Below are 23,181 nucleotides of genomic sequence, written 5' to 3'. Positions count from 1 at the left end.
TCTTTAACTCAAAAATCAAACTTTCTTATTTTTGGTTTATGATAAATGAAACATTTACCAATATGCTCCTTACATTTTAGTGATTAAAATAACATCAAACACATATATATTTTGAAGCGTATTAGCTCACTTAATAGATGATAATCAAATACATATCAATAGGTAATTATAATTCATAGATGTTAGTAATGAAAAATGGTAATACAGATATTTATATAATTAACTAGCACATACATATGTCACTTAGATAATATCACATTACCTTTATATTTATACATGTATTATATTTTGCATTTTATTAATTACATTGCAATTTACATTTATGACGTAGAAGTCTACTAGTATTTCGTGTAGAAATCTGAAAACTAACTAAGTTTGTAATAATAGTACCACCAATGCATTCTATTTAACATTTTATTTCTCATGATTACAAATGCATTCAAGACTGGTTGTGTAAGGTATTTTTGAAATATAACAAAAAGAACGAACAAGACTTGGTATTCCCAGAACTCTATTAGACAATTAAAAGCTAACTATTTTCTACGATGTACTTGATGTGTTGGTTTATGCAATAACGAGACGAGTCGACACTTTTACTGTCAAATGTACTTGAAAGTATTTTCAAATATGGAATACAGAGTCAATTATCGTTCGCTCAAAGTCGTTCGATATACTCGCTATAAGAATGCTGGATACTCGTACGCTAGGTAATGCTTATGATCGCTCGATACTAACTGTCCGAAAGATCGTGTACCTTTATTTATACTGATCGAAGGAGTACCGAAAAGTTTAAATTCGACTTCGATTGACGGTTGCATGTAGCGGCGATATTGTACGTCAAGGTCAATGTCCCGAGGCAAAATAACATGAGTTGCTCTCGATTTGCATCGTCCTCGGACTCATGTGCCGCTACATTTCTATCATTGCGACAAATCTCTCGTTAAGGATGGAGTAAACAACGTCATATTTTAATTGTTCGAAGCATTGCTACATTGCTGTTGCATTTACCTGCGACATAGACCGGCTAATAATAAAGTTTCAAATGAACTGAATTTTGGAACACAGAAATCCAAAAATTCGTGTTTCACATATTCCTCTCACCAAAATTACACAGTTTCTGCTTTTAATGATGGGCTTCATTTTTTGGATCATCCTTTTTCTTTACATCAAAAACACATTGCAATCTCTGACTCAAATAGAGAAAAACTATCTACAGTTGCTAATCTTTTTTCCAAGACGATTGCTGAAGATGCACTGTGATGCGACAAACGAGTTTTTTTGATACAAGTTGATTACGATGTTACATCAGTACATGATATTAATAACCTAATGACTTGGTATTTTTAATACCAAATTTTTAACAGATTTACAGACTGTTCGATTATGAATATAACAAAATTTAAGCAGTGGTTCTTGGAAACAAAATAAAACGAAAATCCTCTAGAAGAAGGTTACGTATTCGACTTTCTTTTTTGGTTGCAGACATTTAATCATCGGCCGAAATATCCTAAACAGGGGCAACTCTCCTTACAGGGACGGAAGTAGGTTAGCTTGAGCAACAGAGTGCAGAGCGATGCCAAATCGAACGATACATGGGTAGTGGCTTACCTCGTACAAGTCCTAGAGAAGGAGATTATGGGAAACTATCCTGCGAGACGTTTCATAAGAAAAATCGTAGATTATACATTAAACCTGCTTACTCGTTGAATCCTATACCGGCATATTGAAAACTGCTTTATGGAATTTCTGAATAGAGAGGATTTATATTTTCTATAATCCTTTGCCTCCATACACATCTGCCTTTTTTGGAAAAGTTCGAATTTTCTACCTCTCAAGTTGTAAACTTTACGATGCGAACCTCATCAAGAAGTTCATTAACACACTAAGTGTTCGATGGGTACGCTCTAAAGTTATCATGTGCTGGTATCAATCAGCAACACCGGAGGATATGCTCCCACGAGGGTGCATAGTTACAAGATTGGAAAGAATAGGTTCTCACCCCATAAAAGCATGGTAAGAAGGGAAACGACGGGACGGAGAGTTAGAACATAAGAACCAGGCGAAGCTTCATCAAGGAGCCTTAAAACAGTCTTCATCCGAGCGTCTTACTCTTCGTGTTATATTATAGAGTGCAAATAAATCAATTACACATAACATTACTCATCATCTTCAATCTACGTCCACCTTGAGCGTTAATAGCATTCACGGTTCGCGATATCAACCGATCAGTTGCAACCTGATTCATTGTTACCTAGTAGTTAAGAATCGCAACACATACCGCGCACTGGGATATTTCTCACTGTCAATAATTAAAGAACATAGCCGAACACCTTGTATATGAATCGGCGCATGATAGGACAATTCCGATAGAGTATCTTGAAAATAATGACTAATGAAACTTGGGAAAGATTAATAACGGCACTATCACGGAATATAAATTTGAACCGTATTACATAATATTTAATGAATTGCATTTGCAACGACTTCCGCTTTCGTATTATCGGCACTGTTGTTTTTCGGCAAAGAGTTGGGGAATGTTTACTTCGACAAAGCTCTCGCCCTTCAGTCGTGTTCGTGTCGACCACGTGAATTCCCCGTAAATGATTATTTTCGATTACTTTCCCTGGATGAAAATAGTATTATCACACACAAATGGAATATATGCGCTCCTTATACAGATACAGCTTTCATATGATTCGGATATCGATGAAGAAGGCGGTTTGTTTAACAAATGACAGCAACTTCCTTTTCCTTGTTTCATCAATAAGCAAATGTGATTGCTAGCATATCGCTCTATTTGGTCTTATTTTCATCAGCAAAATTTCACAAGTATATTAGTGTAAATTTAATTTTAAAGAAATTTAAACAGTAATCAAATTTCACTGTCAATTAGTATTGCTTCATCGAAATTACAGTTCGGATCAGATTGCATTACTCGACCGTCCAATGCCTTGATCTATCAAGGGGAAAGATAGCGCGGACAATTACCGAGCATTCAATGCCATACACTGGACTAAACCTTGAATCTCAAGTAACGCCAACTATGGCGTTGCCCGCATTCTTCCAGCTTTTTAAAATAAATACATACGGCGTCTACAATTCCTTTCTCTAATCATTTATTAAGTAAATAAATCTGTTACGCCACGAGGCTTAGTATAGGCCGTATTTCTAAAAGTCGCTCGCGGTTCTACAGTATCGCAGACTGATCGTCTTATCTGCCCGACGGAAAATATACAATGTATCAACGAGCGCATAGTTGTCACGAAGCAGCGAGTTCCAGAAACATCAATTTCAGTCCGTTATTTTATTCTCACAAAGAACGTGGCATACGTGATCATAGGCGCGAACGGTGGCATAATCCGAGCGTAGTGAGGATCGTCTCCCCGAGAAGACAAAGAAATGATCGAAGGGCAATCAGTCTCTTTTGAAGATTCTAAGTGCATACATCGAGAGGTCTGACGATTGAAAGTAAAGTCGCTTAGTCTAACGAATTCATTGGGAGATATCGTAAAATCGGGTCGAATTTCTGTAACACATTAACTGAATCCATCGCTAAATAATTTGTGACGGTTTTATTATTATACAATTTATTGTTAAATATACAAGTTATATTAACCTGTTAATACAGTGGTAAATTCATTGAACCACCTCTGTTATCTTAACCGAAACAAGGGAATGACTAATTCGCGGCGTCGATTATACGAATCGTAGCGAGAATTTACGCCTCTCGCTGACGCGTTTTTTTCGCGACCGCGTCTCTCCGCGAACGGTCGTAACAGGTATGATCTATTATGAGCTGTTAAAACCTGGCGAAACCGTTAATACCGAGCGCTACCGACAACAAATGATCGATTTGAATCAAGCTTTGCGTGAAAAACGACTAGAATATCAAAAAAGGCAACACAAAGTAATTTTGCTTTATGTACCATCACATACAGCAAAACCGGTCAAGGAAACGATTGAAGCGTTGAGTTGGGAAATACTTTCGCACGCGGCTTACTCATCAGACTTGGCTCCGTCCGATTACTATTTATTTGCATCGATGGGTCACGCACTTTTTGACCAGCACTTCCACTTCTTACGAAAATGTACGAAAATGGCTCGATGACTGATTTGCCTCAAAAGAGCGACAGTTTTTTTGGCGTGGCATCCACCAATTGCCAGACAGGTGGGAAAAATGTATAGCTAGCGATGGGCAATACTTCGAATAAAATATTTTTAATCATTTTCATACAATAAACGTGTATTTTCTGTACAAAAATTCCGGTTTCATATTTACATACCTGGTACATCTCAAACAAGAATGGATTTGTTTTATTACATATTTATATTGTACAGCCCTCTTCATGGACATTGAGAAAGCATTTGACAAAGTGAACAATGAAAGCCTCTTACAAACAATTATTTCTTTATTCGTCAGACCTCTCGATGTATGCACTTAGAATCTTCAAAAGAGACTGATTGCCCTTCGATCATTTCTTTGTCTTCTCGGGGAGACGATCCTCACTACGCTCGGATTATGCCACCGTTCGCGCCTATGATCACGTATGCCACCTTCTTTGTGAGAATAAAATAACGGACTGAAATCGACGTTTCTGGAACTCGCTGCTTGGTGACAACTATGCGCTCGTCGATACATTGTATATTGTCCGTCGGGCAGATAAGACGATCCGTCTGCGACACCGTAAGACCGCGAGCGACGGTTAGAAATACGGCCTATACTAAGCCTCGTGGCGTAACATATATTCTGAAGTAAAAGACATCAAGGCAGGGGTACCGCAAGGGAGCGTCTTAGGCTCAATATTATACACATTATACACGGCCGACATACCAACATCTACTACAGCAAAATACTAAAATTCGCGGACGACACAACTGTACTAGTCAGGCACACTAATCTAAAAACAGCAGTCACATTATTACAAGGGCACATCACAAAAATTTGAGGTGTTGTTGGATGCAAGTGTCCAAGAAATACTCTCGAAGTTCAACAATAAAGATTATTTAACAACTAACAGTCAACAATCAACAATCAATAATCACGCTTCTCGAATGCGTTTGCTTCGCTGTTACGCTAGACCCTTCGCACTTCGCTGTTCGAAACGGATTGAATCTTTTGTTCAAAACTGAATGGATTCTTTCTCTGTTGCCCCTCGATATCCCCACTACGTACGCGTTTGTTAGACGTCCGCGACCGTTGCCGTGTATGCATTCTTTCGAATATTCGGCGAAAGGACTGTAGGAATATCGATGGTACATTAGGCACGTCGGCCTTACGCTTTGGTGGTATAGCGCTTTGTGTCGTGAAGCCGTCGGAACGTTTCGTCGTCGAGTGCTGCCACAAATAGAAAGATGGCGACAAGATAAACAAATAAAAGCAAACACCAATAAATCCAACCATATTACATTTACACTAAGAAAACGGAAACCACCAAATATCCAATTGAATGGCATGCACATTGTATTTTCGTCCAGTCGCGGGGAGACGGTCGCGTTAGAGCGCGTCAACGGGAGTCGTAAATTCCCGCTACGATTGCACGAATCGACACCACGAATTAGACGATCCCCTTATTTCTTGTGGGAGAATAAGGGGTGATTGGGTTGGAATATAACTGGACTTCACAGTTATATTATATATATATTTATTTATACTGGATTACACTACTTGATGTGAACAGACCGTGTTTGGAAAGCGTGTTGATGAACCCGAAGGTTGCTAGACGTGGTAGTTATAGAGGCGAGAACTTGACTGACATGTTAGAACTTGAAGTTGACTGTCCGAGGACTAGTAGAACGGTGGACTTGACTGTCCAAGGGGTCTTAGAGCAGTGCTTGACTGTCTGAGGGTTAGTAGAACAGTGATTGACCCGTCTCGTACTATTTAGGAAGAAAGCTCGTCGTGGGTGTATCCTTGATGAACTAAGAACGCGGATTCGTAGTTCACACTTTTCGGTAGAAAAGTGAGGGTAACGATCCGCGATGCCCATTGGGTATTCCCAATGTTAATGAATTAAATACGAGGGCACAGTCCTCGGCAAATATGAATCACGTTTGTTTCTGTCCTTGGGAAAAACCTACTACCTCGCTGGGCAAACCTCCGCTTTCTCCGTAATGAGTACGAGCGTGCAATAAACCTAAGGACCCATTTAAGGGACCACTCATAAACCGAATATGTGCAAAGGATGCAATTTTATTGTTAACAGATGTGGGTTATGGTGGTTCCTTGGGTTTATTGCGGGTCAGTGTGACGATGTGCAGGCCCCGGCGGCCTGACCATGAGGGACGTCGTAGGTACCGACTCACGCGACGTAACACACATAATACAAACAAGGTAAGCTAAATACCTAGGACTCTACTTAGGCACACAACTTACATGGAAACAACATACTAAATCAATTATAGACAAAATACGGATAAAAAGAAGACAGATGTACTGGCTAATTAGTCGAAACTCTAAACTCGAGCATGGAAAATAAACTAAAAAACGATAATAAAACCAATTTGGACGTACGGAATACCGCTATGGGGGACAGCAGCAATGAGCCACATAAATAAACTAGAGTCGCTAGAATCGAAGATACTGAGAACAATAGTCAACGCCTCATGGTATGTCAGAAACGAGGATATATGCAAAGACTTAAAAATGCCAACGATCAAAGCAGAAATCGGCAGCTACGCAGAAAAATACAAGGAAAGAACGGCAACACATCCAAACCAGCTGGCTGCTGAAGCGAACAAAACTCTCATAGAAAGAGGACTAAAAAGAAAACACCCCACTGACCTCGCTACAGAAATGAAATAATCAAACTCGAAGATGGTATCCCGCTGGGGATAGCCATCCACATGTTATTCAGCAATTAAGTTAGAAAAATTTACCAAATGTCCAGCTGGACAAATTGTAAAGTACAAATTAAATAATAAAATAGAAAAGGACATTCTAGCGGTGGTTCCCCGCTGGTTCCGTCAGAGTTCGACGGTTCAAGGTCATAGTAACAGCCCGCCGCATTGTCAAGACAATCAACGGCGATCGGTAATTATTTTTCCGTTGGCATTTTCAAATTCGAACACTGACGCAGTTTCAGCCGCTAACTTTTCAAAAATCTAGATTCTTCAATGAGATGAAAAGCAGGCAGCACTATAGATTGATGAGCCACTGTCGGCTTGCGCACTTACAATCGCGAGGTCGCTGTGTAGTTGCAAATCTACCGTTAAGCACTGTCTTTAATGCGATGACGTAGATCTAGTCTAAAAACATTTTAATTGTATGCGCTCGGCTTTTAATTAGCATAGATTATTTTTAAATGGACTCTGCTCCCATATGCTGGACCGCGCGCATATGTTTTACCAAGTGTATTGTATAGCGATTATTGTATAGCGATTGTGTTTCTTTTCATCGATCGTTATCTGTTCTTCTTTGTGTTCATTTTCCTGTAATATCTGTTTCTTTATTTCTAAACCCCGTGAACTCTGTGTAGGGCATTAATCTTGAGTGATGATTACTTCGAAAATTCTGCTATTACGATTAAATTCTAACTTTGATAGCTAAATACGTTAAAGATAATTATGCATAAAAGAGGATAAGCGTCCGACGTCGATCAAATTTAAATATGTTGTGAAAATTATTATGAGAAACATTTTTTATGCATACGTTGCTCGACCTTGGTTTCAAAGATATAGTAAACGAAGAAAAACAGAGATTGAGTATCGAAGCATTCAGTAAATATTAATTAAATGCCCGCGATAACCTGAGATCTTTAATTAAAAGATCAAACTTTCTTATTTTTGATTCGTGATCGTTGAAACTTCTACCAATATGCTCCTTATATTTTTATGATTAAAATGACACCAAATATGATATAGTTCGAAGTATATTAGCTTACATAATAAATGATAATTAAATACATATCAATAAGTAACTATAATTCAAATTATATCGTGTTTGGTCTCATATTAATTAGAAACGTTACACAAATACGTTAGGAAGAGTCTCATTTTAAAAAAGTCAAAAATAAAAAAGTTTTGCTTTTGAATTAGTACTTGGGTACATTGTGACAATCAATATCTGACATTAGAGCATGTTACACTACTCGATCGCGGCTGGACGTCGAGTTTCTCCGTGTGTCATAGAGCTAGCCCCCCTCCCTCGGAATGCAGCTAATGTTTCCTGTACTTGCAATAAATTACTGCTACTAATACCATATTGAATCCTGTCTATACTTGCACGTTCATGGCAACGTTTCCATCGGCATAGTGCAACCGTTTATCTACTGTTTCTATAAACACATCGCGACCGTCGGAAAACTACCTGTATAACAAGTTAATTTATCGACAATGTTGAAGTGATCGACACTTCTAGGAAAACTCTACATCTAGTCTTCGGTTTTCTCAAGCGCCGAGGTCATCAATAGCGCATAGACAAAAGAATGCGTCGACGACAGACCATAAGCGGCACACGCGCGACGTTGGCTTCAGCGTCCTTTTAGTCTCAGGGTAACATTGCTAGCGTGCGAATTTGGACCAGCTTACATTATATTCCACACTTTGTACTTTACATTCACAATAAATATTTACTTTCAATACCTTACAATTTACCCACGCGTTTCTTTCATTTCCACATATATCGAATAACCTTAACAGACAAGGTATTTCAAAAAGATAGACTAGAAATACTTTTTAAAGGGCAATGATTGCAGTTAGGAATAAGAGGCTATCAAGTGTGAATTGGTTCAAAAGTCGTGGAGAATTACTTTGTTTGAATACGCAAAGCTCATGTCACGTCGGAGACACAAGAAATCGTGAAATTAACAGATCACCGGTGATCTTCTCGCGTCGTAGTTCGAACGTTTCACAAGTAAAGTAAAAAATTTGAACTTCAGATACGGTAGTAAAATTTATTGTACGAATCCAACAGAGTGGCGGTTCAGAGCGTTATAACAAAAAGGTGCTGAGTGCTGATTTAGAAGGGTTCTTATACTAAGGTTTGGTGCCTCTGGAGCGGTTATCGTCGGATGTATATCAGACGCGGTTATTCTGTTACTATCTGGTTATTGTTTCGATGGCTGTGGCATGCAGGATGTTTTGTCTACCCTGTTACTGTTTCTGAAGGAGTGACATTCACAGAGGTTGACGCCCGCTATTTCAATCTACATAAGCTCAAACCTTGTTACAAGAAAATGAAAATATTTATTATCCGTATTGGATTACTTTTTTTCAATTTGACTGTCTTAGTGAACAAGATGATATTAATACCAGGTGATAACCAGCTTGCTCACGACAGCTGGATTAATTAGTATTTTTCATTTTTCCTTTGTGTACTTTTTAATAGCAGCTGTTAACACATGTCAGATCTATGCGTCTAAAAAATCCTTTTTTCATTTTCGAAGTAGTTTCAGGTTAGTAAAAGAAAGAAATAAATATTGAAATGTTTGTGCGCTATAGGAGCTGTTTGCAGGCTGCCACGATGTGTTTTTAGAAGCAATAGTTGAGTAGACGTACAATGCAAACACGTACGTTGCCATGGGCATGCGTATATGGGTAAGATTAAATGTGGTAGTAGCAACAATCTTTTGCAGATATCTCGGAAATTAAGGCCGAGCGCCGGTTATGTGTATAGAAAAAATTTCAAAATGTTGAACTTTACAACAAATTTATATTTCACCAAAATTGGAGGTGCAGTCTCGTTTATGAATAATTACAGAATATCATTGTATTCTGAAAATTTTTCTAATTAATTTGCGTAAGCAATACCATACGTTATTCTTCCTTTTATATTCCATTGTTTATTATATGTGTTAGAATTTAATCTTGAAGTTAAGATTAATAATCTGTGGAAGACACAATGTTTATGTTGAAATAATATTCAGTGATGTTTATTAAACAGAACTACAGAACCTGATGTGTATAAGCGAGTGATATAATTAACAATTTATACAAGAATTGTTGATAGATGACCAGTTACTCTCAGACTAAGGTGGCGCTCCCAATTGCTGGAGGAAGACACCACGCAGCCGCACCGAGCCGTTCGCGCCATCCTTCCCAATTGGGAGGCCTGGAGAGACCGCGGAGAAGTCCCACTCACATTCAGGATGACGCAAGTACTCACCGGTCATGGCGTGTTCGGGGAGTACCTGCTAACAATTCAAAGGGAGGTGACGTCCATCTGTCACCACTGCCAAGAGGAGGAAGACACGGCACAGCACACACTGGAGCGCTGCCCAGCGTGGGAAGAACCGCGCCGCGTACTACGCCTCACCATCGGCGATAAGCTAGCCCTTGAAGCGGTCATAGAGGCCATGACGAGAAGAACAGAGGAGAGGCAGAGAAGAGAGGTGACCCCGTCAGAGTGGCTCGCCGAAGAGAACCGATATGACGCCGCGAGACCGCGGCACCACCACTACCGCCGTCATAGAAGAGCGCGGCGAAGGAGGCGTCAGACTGAGGAGGGTCTGGCCCCCCCCCCTCAGACTCGCACGACGGCCCAGGGAACGCGGCACTAGGGGCGGGGGTGGTTCCCCCCCTCGCTGCCAAACTTAACCAGGATGCCTCCCACAACAACGAAGGGAGACGACGACGAATGAGTGTCGCGGAAGTATATCAAATGAAAGGCACCGGGACATTCCTGACAAGCGTCATGACGACCACCGTGGGATTTAGTCGGTAAGAGTCCGACACTACCCGCCGCCCCCCAGAGGGCGGCCAGGCGTCCATGAGGATTTCCCCACGATAAAAAAAAAAGTAACCCTCAGACTAGACTAGGTAGTGACCTATGATCCCTTAAGTACTTTGAACCCCACTTTCTATACAGTAATGAGTATGACCTGTGTAAGTATCCTGTTCAAATGCCTGTGTGGGTGTCTGTGTAAGGGTATTGTGCCTATACCTGAAATATCGTTGTATTCCAACAATATGTTATTATTTACTATAATTCAACAATATCAAAAATATAATCTCAGCCGGGGAACCATTTCCATATGTTACTTTACTACATATCGCATAATAATTGTGGCATAAATTATCGATTCTTATACCAACGTATACTTACAGGTACAGGATAAATTATTCCGTTCTAGACTCATTTATGTTTTTGTCTTCCTTATTAACATCACAAATGCACATACACATATCATGTAGCTAACGTTACATTGCATTTATATTTATACATGTATTATTTTTTATATTTTATCAATTACATTGCAATTTACATTTATGCCATAGAAGTATAGTAGTATTCTGTGTAGAAATCTAAGAACTAAGTAAGTTTGTGTTACAGTAGAATTAAATTCTAATTTTATTAAATAATACATACATTTAAGAAGATATTGTATCCTGCAATCGTGCAAACATCACATAAGGCGCAAACATTTTTTAATTTATTTGGATAAGCAAGCAAGCCATATCATGATGGAAGGAAAACAAACTGTGTTCTTTATATCATATATTACGTTATATATTTTACCGTGGTCCTGTAGAAGAATAAAAAATTTCTTCGTAGTCATGGCGGTTGATCCAAGTGAGCGCCATGTAAACACTATGTTGAATATACAGAGTGGGACATTTAAGTGGGACCCCTGTTATATCTGCGTCATTTTTTATTTCATGGAAAAATGTTCTCGACAAAGTTAATGTATACAGATATACATATTTATATAATTATTCTGTGTGTAACAAAATTATTTTATTTATATAAATAGTTAGATATACCATGTGTAATGTTAGTAAGTTTGTCATTGAGTGTTTCCCTCTTTTCCTAAAAATAAGGAAATCGCTTTGAGATGGATGCAAGCTTAGAATAAAAAAATTAACTTTCAAAATGCTACTCATGGTTATTTTGATAATATATGAGTGTTTGTTTGTTTTATGTATAAGTATTTGTAATGGTTCAATTAATTACATTTCTGTAGCTCGTATAGGCTCTATACATTTCTCCATACCGAAAATAAAAGGAAAAATCAGCTTATTTAGCAAATTGTCAATTATTGATATTAATATATGCTACTACTATATGAATGCAGTACGCATTCGTTCTATCTAAAATTTCTTTTTTCACCAGTGAAAACAGTCTCAGTACAATTACAACTAATGTAATTAACACTTCAATAGCAAGTGATGCAGATACATCTTCTAAGCAATCTACCCGAGAATCACAAAAGTTTATTCTAATTAATCTTGCGTAATGTATAGCAAAGTATCTACTTTAAATAAATAAAGATATTTATTCTAAAGAAATTAGGGTGCTATAAAATTTGATATTTTCACAACATTTTCATACATTTATAACCTATTAATAAACAGAAAAAATAAAAAGCTTTCTCAATAATTTGTATTTTTTTCAAATGTCAAACGAGAGATACAAACGATTTAAACGAGTAATAGAAGAAAAAGCATAAAGAAAACAAAATGCTGAAATAAAGCTAAATCAATTAGAAAGAGGAACATCTCAAATTACAAAACATAATCAAAGAAAATGTGCGTAATATTTTGAAAGACAGTCATTCAAAAACAAATAGATGTTCTAATAAATGAAAAAAAAAAAAAAAAAAAAAATAGTCAAATGGAGTGTGGCAACTACGTGTACTGCCATAATATTAAGCACCGTTTTGAGAAAGAATCATTATCCATTTCCAGCTTTATCTACGCTTAGAAAATGTGCTATTCAGATGATATTTCACCAAAGTATTCTACCCACCCTTTTATTTCTCATGAAATGAAAAACATCAGTTGTTTCAACCAAGTGTACATTTCTCAGAGGATGGAAATAGACAAAAAGTACGAACAAGTTCGCAAAACTGTGAGACTTGTTATTCTCAGAGGTCTGTTAGATAATTGAAAGCTAATTATTTTCTGTCATTGCGACAAATCTCTCATCAAGGATAAAGTAAATGACGTGATATTCCAATTGTACGAGGCATTGCTACCTGTTGCATTTACCTGCGACTTAGACCGACTGATGATAAAGTATCAAATGAACTGAATTTTGGAACACAGAAATCCCAAAACTCGTATTTCACATATTCCTCTCACCAAAGTTAAATAATTTTTGCTTTTAATGATGGGCTTCATTTTTTGGATCATCCTTTTTCTCCACGTGGAAAACACATTACAAGGAACTGTAATGTGTAAGGATAATGTGTAATCTATAAGAGACTCGCAATATAAGGAAATCGCAATAGAGATCTGAAAGTTACTTTTGAAATTATTCAATAGCTGTTAACCTCTGACTCAAATAGACAAAAACTATCCACAGCTGCTAATCTTTTTTCTAAAACGATTGCCGGTTACAACTCGACTTTATCGTTTCCTGGTTCAAACTCTACTGTCGATCAGATTCGATTCTTTTCATTTTGTCGCCCCTCAATATCCCCACTATCCACGCGTTTGTTAGGCGTCCGCGACCGTTGCCACGCATGCCTTCTTCTCGAACATTCGGCGGACCGTTGAGATATTGATGGCTCATTAGGCACTTCGCTTCGGCGATATACGTTGTTATCGAGTGCACTGTGATGCAGCAAACAAGTGTTTTTGATACAAGATGATTACGATGTTACATCAGAATTCATGAAGTTAATAACCTAATGACTCGATATTTTTAATACCAAATTTCTAACGGATCTACAGATTGTTCGGTTATGAGTGTAATAAAATTTATGGAGTGATTTTTGGAACCAAAATAAAACGAAGATCATGGACAAAAATATTACGTATTCGGCTTTCTTTTTTAGTTGTAGATAATTAAACATCGGCCGAAATAACCCTGTGAGGGGGCAACTCCCCTTACAGGTACGAAAGTAGGTTAGCCTGAGCAACAGAGTGCAGAGCGATTCCAAGTCGAATGATACAGGGGTAGTAGCTTATCTACAAGTCGTAGAGGAGAAGGTTATGGGATTCGCATACGTAAACGATCCTGCGAGACGTCCAAGAAAAATCATAAATTAAACATTAAACCTGCAAAGTTCATAAAAATTCGTAACAGCATATCATAAACTGCTCCAGGGTGTTTTCGAACAGAGAGGATTAGTATTTCCTCTGAATCTTCACCTTCATAAATAATTAATAAACAAATGTACATGTAAATAATTTTTTTGCAAGTACACACCGTGAATGTCCGGATTGTTCCCAGATAAATCATAACAGAAATAGCAATGTGCACAGAACAACCACGTACGCATTACAAATTTATGAGCTGCTAATAAATAAATGTGTGAACATTCGGCGGAAGGACCGTTGGGATATAGATGGCACATTAGGCACTTCGCTTTGGCGATATACGTTGTTATCGAGTGGCGCCACAAGTTTGTGTTCATTTCTAAATTATTCATTGGTTATCAAGTTTGTTTAATGTAAATTTACAAGCACGAGCAGAGTGTTTCATTATTTCACGACAGTGTTGTTAAAAAGTTTATTTACATATGAAATAATAAATAAATATACAATTTCAGTTATAAATAAGAATAAAATTTTGTGTTTAAATAAAAGTCATTTAAACGATAGTAGAGATAAATTATTTCTTATTCTTCCTTATTTGCAAATTTTTTATTATTTGCGTTAAATTCGCAGACAAACAATAAATGCTCTCCCATTTTATCTTTTCCGTTTTATTTTATACAATGAAAACGTTGCAAAATTTCTGTTGTTGACTTTCAATTAGTACGCCGTTAAATTCATTGTTACTTTTAAAATTATTCATCTTTCAAATAAATTGTTCGAAAGTCTACACTTGCTAAAGAAAATGTTCGCTTTGCTGGTGTCACACGCTCAAGAAGACCATCCGCTCAGTAATCAGGTAGACGAAACATCTTGCGTACCACAGCTATCGAAACACTAGCCGGGCTGTAACGAAATAGCTGCCTCTGATACACACCCGACGATAACCTCTCCAAGGGACTAAAACCTCAATATAAAAACCCTCCTTAATTAGCGCTCGACATATTATTTTGTTGTAACACCGTCACTGTTGGATTTATATAATAAATTCTATTATCATATACGAAGTTCAATTTCTTCACCTTATTCGTGAAACGTTCGAACTGCGACGTGAGATTACTATCGATTTTGTGATTTCTTGTGTCTCCGACGTGACACTGGTGCCAACGACTGGTAAAGCTGTGTTATATTTTTATGTTAACTTGGGAAAAGAAGGAAAGCATTTCAATTTTCATAAATTTTCTTTTTTTTAAATGTGTGTTCGCCGATTTCTTTGAAACGACTTGACCGATCGAGACTTTTTGCATCGTGCGGAGAATATTCTCCCGTTGGTCCCGTTAGAAAATTTTTTTGCATTTGTTTTTTGTAAATTATTTTTTTTTCTAAAAATTCAATTTTTTCGTATGTTTATCTGTTATTAAGGATTGCATTGAGCAATAGAAATGAAATCTAATAGTAATTTGTTGTTTATCAATTTCATTTATGTGTGTTTAGCGATCAGCGATGCCAATTGGTTAGAACAAACGTTAATAATGAAGATAGGTGGAGGAAGCCTCCTACCAATGTGGATCATGGGTGACATGATAGAAAAGAACTCCACAATTTTTAAGAACGAACAATAAGCCTAAAGAATGTTTTAAGGAACACTCGTAATAAAAGATATTTGTTTAGTCAGAAGGACCTTAACTATGAAAATGTTAAGATTAGTCTATCCTTAATATTGAATGTACGAAGTAAAGGCATATGGACAAATGGTTGCCATCTTGTCTGCGGTGTGGGGCCTGGTTTAGGTAGAAATCACCGGACGTAACATAATAGATAGACAGAAATAAATTATTAATGACTACGAAAACAATTTTACTGTTTAGTTGGTTCTGAAAAATTGGTCGCTTCACGAAAAAATGTAAAATAAAAGATTTTTTGTCAAGAAAGTATGACCGATTTGAAAGCGCCAAAAATTATGAAATAATTTTCATCCTATTTGTATTTTATTTAGGCACATGTGCAATAAAGTTTATATTGACCATTTATTTATGAAATAACATTTTAAACATATCACAACCTTCTCCAAAGCAGTGCAAAATTAAAAATACTACAAATATATTGTCTATTTCCATTTCTAATTGCATAATATCAATAACTATAACGATTGTATCGTGAGTTAACCTCAATTTTGCTGCTATTGTCGGCCATTTAATATCATCTTGTATATTATGGCTTGCAGCCGAAATGAAAAAATTAATCCAAGCGCAATACGGACGCACAATTATAATTTACTGCAGTGGTGAAGATATTTTTTCCGAATATCTCGGGAACTTGTGTGATTTTAGGCTTGTGTTCAACCTATACTTTCTGACTCAGAAAATTAATTTCGGATAATTAAGGCTCCACGCATCTAACGCTTCTTTTTATTACTAGGTCTTCCAGGGTCGTTATCAGGCAACACACAGATTGTACAGGTTCTACGGGAAGATGTGTCTGAGGTCACTCGTTTGGGGTGTCGATAACCTTGTCCTCCTTGGTCAGTTCCATCAGCTTCTCCAAAGAAAACTGTCGCACTCTGCCTCTTTGTACTTCACCGTTTGCTAACATCCTGAAAAGAAAATAATGTTTAAGAATTGATGGAAGTGGAGATCACAACCCATCGGTTAAGAATTTCGATTTTAGAAATTACAATTAAAAGTGGCCCAGTTATTTGCTTACGTACCGTCTGGTATTTTCACCAGCTGCTCTATCCGATGTTCTGAATACCGTCGAATTAGCATAAGGATCATAGTCGATCACAGAAAACGTTGTCACGATCTCATCTCATGCAAAATATGGTCTATCCACTCGGCCAGTGCCTCCAGGTTCACCAGTTTTACGATCTGGTCCAGCGATCTCTCCACTTTACATTCCAAAGATATGATAGATTTCAACCCTGGATTGCTTCATTTTCGTGCCTCGTGTTTGCCATTTAAAGAACGGTTTCGTGACCTATAAAATTCTAATCTTTCTTTAAATAAATTGAATATGTATATATATATATAAATATACACGCCGCGTGCTTTCTTACTGAATTCATCGAGATGTTTCACAGACTTGTTCCAAGGTACATCTAATGGAAAGTTTAGAATTTTCTTCGTCCATTCACGCGGATGTATCAGCGGTTGTTCGCATGGAACTATCAGATACCTGTCTCAGTCAATTCCTTTACACTAGTGTAGGAAAATGGTATAGTGCTAGTAGGTTTGATAACGGTATGATTGTTACAATATCGGTTGAATCTCCGTCAATCTATGTTTACGCAATCACTATTCATCACTAACTGACTTCGTTACAATGGTTCTTTTTCAAATACGCTAACAACACACCATGAAAACGCTGAAAACACTCCATGACAACGCTGACAACATTCCATGACAACGTTGAAAACATTCCATGACAACGCAGACAACACTCCATGACAACGCTGACAGAACTCCATGACAACGTTGAAAACATTCCATGACAACGCTGAAAACACTCAATGACAACGCTGACAACACTCCATAACAACGCTGACAGCACTCCATGACAACGTTGAAAACATTCCATGACAACGCAGACAACACTCCATGACAACGCTGACAGCACTCCATGACAACGTTGAAAACATTCCATGACAACGCAGACAACACTCCATGACAACGCTGACAGCACTCCATGACAACATTGAATTCTGTTATAGCTATCTGAAAGAAAGATCGTCATCTACGTGGTTATAATCAGGCAGAACACTCCGAACCTAATATTAGGTTGTCCGAAAAATGTCTTTCTTCAGCAAACGTGTTTTCTATAACAATGCACCTTCATACAAACGTGAAACCAAGTCTGTAAAATGTCGCGGTATTTATCTCAACAGAACAAAATAGATCGTACGTAATTCGACAAAATAATATAAAACAAATAACCTTGTGTGTCTATTATTTCCTCATAAAACGAAAGAAACATTCCTAACCTAATATTAGGATGTCCGAAAAATGTCTTTCTTCAGCAAATGTGTTTTCTATAACAATGCACCTTCATACAAACGTGAAACCAAGTCTGTAAAATGTCGCGGTGTTTATCTCAACAGAACAAAATAGGTCGTACGTAATTCGACAAAATAATATAATACAAAAAACATTGTGCGTCTATTATTTACTCAAAAAGCGAGAGAAACTTTTCGGACAACCTGATATAGTTATTGAGTTATTGGAAAGATAATATACGCTTTTCGTTACGTTCCAAGCGATAATGTTATATTTTATTATTTACTAGCCGCATAAAATCGACAATAATCTCTGTTACAGGATTACAAATGGCATTTAAATTTGCATGACTTTACATGCTGTCATCGCCATTTAACTTTAATTTAAATGCGCAAATTCCAGTTCGCTTGTTCACACGAGTACTACGGTTCTAATATTCGCCGATGAAGTGGAATAAATTTGCATACAAAATCAGAAACAGTCGGCAATGCAAAGGCTAAGTTAATCTAAGCTGATGATTTTCATATCTCGATCTTTGATAGCATTGGCCAAGAACACTCAATGTCTATCTTATCTTACCGGCCGATGATTGGCAATTTTTCCGACAAATGGAATTCACCTGACATCGTAATTTGCATCGAACAGCGCCACAAACTTGTCACAGTGATGTCAGATAATGGTAGATTAACGATAAACCTTCCATGCGAGGAAATTCGGTTTCACATTTTTATACAGCGTTGATAAACAATAGCTTCTCGTATAAGAGCGACGAGGATAGACGATAATTTCTTCTTTGCTTTGCTGTTGACATTTATAAATTACAGATGACAGTAATTGGTCAATGAATGATAGGAAATTCTGGGATGCTAAAATATTCAAGTTATATTCATATGGAGAAAGGCGCGGCAAAATAGCACCTATATAACTCAAGGAACACATGTACAAAACCGAAATGTTAATTGAGACGAACTTATTAGGCGACCCAGTATATCGTCTGTTTGTGAACAGCTGTCGATTTCGAATAGGACAGAATTTTTGGAAAGATATATTCGAAGGATGTGTTGGAAGGAGACGTCAATTTCTCCCTTGAAAACATCGAGAATAAAAGCCACGAGGAGATTAGAATTTAGCTCGAGAATAAATCAAATCGCAGCTTAGTTTGTAATACAAATAATTGTTCATAGCAGCGGCTGAATTCCGTTGGCACTTTTTGTACTTTAAATTCGAATAGAAATGAAATAAAATAAAAAAATGGATTTCAATACTTAACGATCTCGTAACGATATCGTAAGATAAAAATTGTTGGTGGCAGAAGGTAGAATTTCCACGTCTCACGAGAATTCTCTGTCCGGCTGGCGATTCAACGGCAACTTCACAGTCATGGTTTCTCTTGGAGAAGAGTCGATGTTTACCAGGCATCCTGCCCGCCTCAATATAATCAGCTGGGCGACACGATGTTTCAGCAATTGGTCCGCTAGGTCATGCAGGCGGGCCTTTCTGGCCAGTGGTGCCATCTTCGCAAACTTTCGCGGCACCAATCGAATCGAACTGAGTAGGTTTGATGCGTTTCTATCCCCCGGTTGATAAAGAGACGGTGTAACCCGTCGCGGTTTCTTGCGAAAGATCTCTGTCCCAAAGGTTGGTATTTTCGAAATATCCTAGCACGGCGATGAGCATATCTGCTGTCAAATTTTTGACCTTCGAATAGTACGCCATGGACTGCGCAAATATCTCCCAATTGAGCGTTTTACATTCTTTAAAACGAGTGATGAAATCTTTGGAAAACAGAATATAGTGAAATATCAGCTCTTAAACCGTGTAGACCAAATAATAGGGAATTTCTGTTTTCAGATTTATTCTTTTAGGTGTTTTTCTCAGATTAGGATTTGGTCGATTTGGAAAATCATTTATCATGAGAAGAAGAGGAGGCTGATTGAAAAAGGTTTCATATAACAAAAAGGAATTATGCGTATCCCAATAAATATATTTTAAATAACAATTAGGCACCCTTGACTACAATGATTAAAATTTAGGATCTAACTTTTTAATAACGGATGTAACCTTTTTAATAGCTAACATCAAATCATCGTCTGTAATTTCGAAAGAAAATACAAACCTGATAAGTGAATCGGACAATGCCAAACACTTGACGACAACGTGTTCGTTCTCGGCATCATCAAATTCTAGCAAACAATGAATGAACTTCGTTGTGTCAATCGTATCAGATTCGATGTTAACGAAAACCATATTTGTATGTACAATACTCAAATCAATCGAAAATATAGACGACTGGAGTTCATTTAGCGCAGATGCAAAAGCGTAAGCCCTTCTATGATCATGAACTAATTTGGGGATATTTTCAAGAGCTACCAGCCCAGCTGCAGCAAGAATACCAACTTGTCTCATATCCCCACCAAGTACTTTCCTGATTCTTCTTGCACTAGTGATAAAGTCTTTACTTCCACACAGAAGAGAACCTACAGGAGCACCTGAATTAAAATGAATATGTTTTAAATTAAAAATAGTTTTGATTTTGTCTAATATAATCTCATTATAATATGATATGATATAATATAATCTCAATTTTCCTTTGTGATATGTGATGTATTTCATGCAAACGCGTTTTATACTGCACTACATATAGTGACTTGATTTACTTAACACGTTGAATGCCACGCCAGTTTCACAAGAGTTTGGCCGTGGTGCCACGATAAATTTTTTATTATGAGATACATATAACGTTGAAATATTACCTACAAGAGATATGTTACAATGTATAATCATCATTAACGAATTTATCTCACTGAGACCATCGGTAACCCCCATGGCGCTGTAGTGCAATTTCGCTCTCGACTAGTTTATTTATTACGATTATCAATTATCTCATATTATTTCTTCGCGTTGCCAAAGAATTGTTCTATATTGTTACGTCCCGAAACCTACCATAAACCATAATCCATCCCTTGATCATACTTATTCGGACCCGTAATAATCCTAAAGAACAACGCAACAAGATGTGGCATTCTTTACTTGACTGTCAAGGTCCTTAATTGCCATCATACATCTGTCAAGTCGAAATTATTATATATTATAATGAGAATATTGTTCATTGAGGTAAAAGCGGGTTTTCCCATGTTCAACAGCCACTGGAGGAGGAGCACATATCTATATTTCATGTATAAATAAAACTATCTTTATATGTTTTATACTACATTAATTTCGTCACACCATTGCAGTAATGAATATAATAATAAAAAATTTATAACTATTCACATTTGTTCAGACTATGTATTTTTAATAATCTTGGTGCGCCGGTCACCGGTGACCGCCACGGCCAAGTTGAATGCCACTCACCGGTAACTCATAGCATTCAACGTGTGAATGAATGGATTTATTTACAGTAATACGGTAGTAATGACAATATGGTAATGTACAACTAAATCAACTAAATTTGCACAACTTCTGAGTGACAACTGCAGGTTCATCACGGCTTTCGGGGGGGGGGGGCAGTCTACGATCGATGCCATCGTTCGGGTTCGCATTCTCGTTGAGAAGGCCGAGCGACGGAGAGGGGCGGCGTTGGCGGTGTCACTGGACATCGTCAACGCCTTCAACAACTGCCCCTGAGGCAAGATAGAGGAGGCCCTAGAGTTCCATCGAATACCTCCCTATCTGCAAAGCCTAGTTCGGGCATATCTCCAGGATCAGAGTATCATCTATATAGCCGCCATGGCATATTAAACAAAATGGCAGAAGTGATAATGAAACTGGAATCAATAATGCAGAAGAGAAGGGCAATACGACAATAAGGAAGCACAGCAAGGAGGCAAAAGCCCAAAAGTTGCAACAGTTATAGAAATAGATTCTACAACGGAGTACAATATAACAGAGTGGATGAGAAGGGAGGTAGATACATAAGAAAAGAGAGATAGACAAGGAAAAGAGTTTAGATAGATATAAGGGCGGAGGCAATAAGGTGATAACGCCACAAGAATGAGAGAATGTAAAAAGAGTGACAGATGAAAAAGATGTAAAACCGAGAACTCGACCAAAGCCGACAGGCACAGACTAGGTAAAAATAAATAAATAAATAAATAAATATGGCGGCAAGGGGAGGGGGCAGATGAAGAGACCGTGGAATACCGCAGGGGTCGGTCTTAGAACCAGTCCTCTGTAATCTCACGTACGACGCGGTGCTTCGGGCAACAATGAACTCGGAATCGGCACTGACGTGTTACACAGACGATACGTTGGTGCTGGTCAGGGGCTCGACATGGGGATGGACCATCCGTCTTCCGGAGACGGCGGTGGCCTGAATGGTTGCCTTCATCAAACGATTAGGATTGGAGGTGACCCTTGAGAAGGCCGAAACCCTGTTTTCTTTTTGTAGCAGCGCAGAACACAGAACGCCTCCAGCGGGGTATCACCTGAAGTTAAGAACATAAATGAAATATCTGGGTCTCATCCTCGACAGCTACTGGGCCTTCGGTGCCCACTTCGAGCGTCCAGTACCACCGGTCGAGGGCACAGCGAACACCTTAGGATTTTTGCTGCCACGGATTGACGAGATGGGAGGCAGAGGGTATCGACTGTACGCCGGGGTGGTGCGGTCCAAGTTCCTTTACTTGGAAGTCTCCTGCTAGGCAGGAAGTTGCGTAGGACGATGGCGATCAGGGTAGTAAAAGGAATGCGCAACATCGCAATGACGGCAGCGGCGGAGCTGGCGGGGTTTACCCCGTTCGCGCTGCCCTGAGGTGTCGTGAGTCTGTTGGGTGCGGTTGACCCTGCAGGTACCGAAGTTAGAGTCCAGGCGCGACAGAACCTGCCAGAGAATTGGTGGGTAAGCTTCGATAAGAGAGCGGTCGCGCCCAGAGTTAGGGTCGTCGAGGCCATCTTGCCAAACTGGGACGTTTAGTTGCACTTCGTGCCATCGAAGAGAGAAGATTGTCATTAGTGCATGACGTGGGGGAGGGTCTCGTAAGTATGTTTATGCGGTTCCAGGGCCGCTCCTGATACGTTTCGGAGGGTCATCGTGAAGTTTTTGCCGGTATGAATCTGGTAGTACCCCGTGCCTTTACTCCCAAGGGCGCGGGGTGCCTATGAAGGTACCCTCCATGCAAAAAAAGAAAGAATCGAGAAGAGTGCTCCGGCGAGTGCTACAACGAAAGTTGAAACGAGCGTTGTAACAAAAGGTCGAGAAGAGTGTTGCGACGAGTGCTATAACGAAAGTTGAAACGAGCATAGTAGCAAGAGATCGAGAAGGGTGTTG

General features: G+C 38.3%; 1 protein-coding gene and 1 long non-coding RNA gene across 2 annotated transcripts in view; both read right to left on the bottom strand.

Annotated features, from left to right (window-relative positions):
* Positions 1-15,980: 15,980 nt before the first annotated feature.
* Positions 15,981-16,946, bottom strand: LOC139996440 (uncharacterized). Its single transcript, XR_011802241.1, has 2 exons — positions 16,628-16,946; positions 15,981-16,513 (listed from the first exon to the last, which is right to left on the bottom strand). It is a non-coding gene; the product is annotated as an uncharacterized lncRNA (long non-coding RNA).
* A 2,929-nt stretch (positions 16,947-19,875) lies between these two features.
* LOC139996453 (L-allo-threonine aldolase) overlaps positions 19,876-23,181 on the bottom strand; it is a 42,271-nt gene continuing 38,965 nt past the window's right edge. Inside the window, exon 6 of the mRNA XM_072020822.1 lies at positions 19,876-20,401. Coding sequence (XP_071876923.1) covers positions 19,935-20,401 — 467 coding nt within the window. The 3' untranslated portion in view covers positions 19,876-19,934. The remainder of the gene's footprint in view (positions 20,402-23,181) is intronic.

The sequence above is a fragment of the Bombus fervidus genome, chromosome 18 (assembly GCF_041682495.2).
Source record: "Bombus fervidus isolate BK054 chromosome 18, iyBomFerv1, whole genome shotgun sequence".
NCBI lineage: Eukaryota > Metazoa > Arthropoda > Insecta > Hymenoptera > Apidae > Bombus > Bombus fervidus.
The sequence above is the reverse complement of the archived record's forward strand: the minus strand, read 5'-3'. Positions and strand labels throughout refer to the sequence as shown.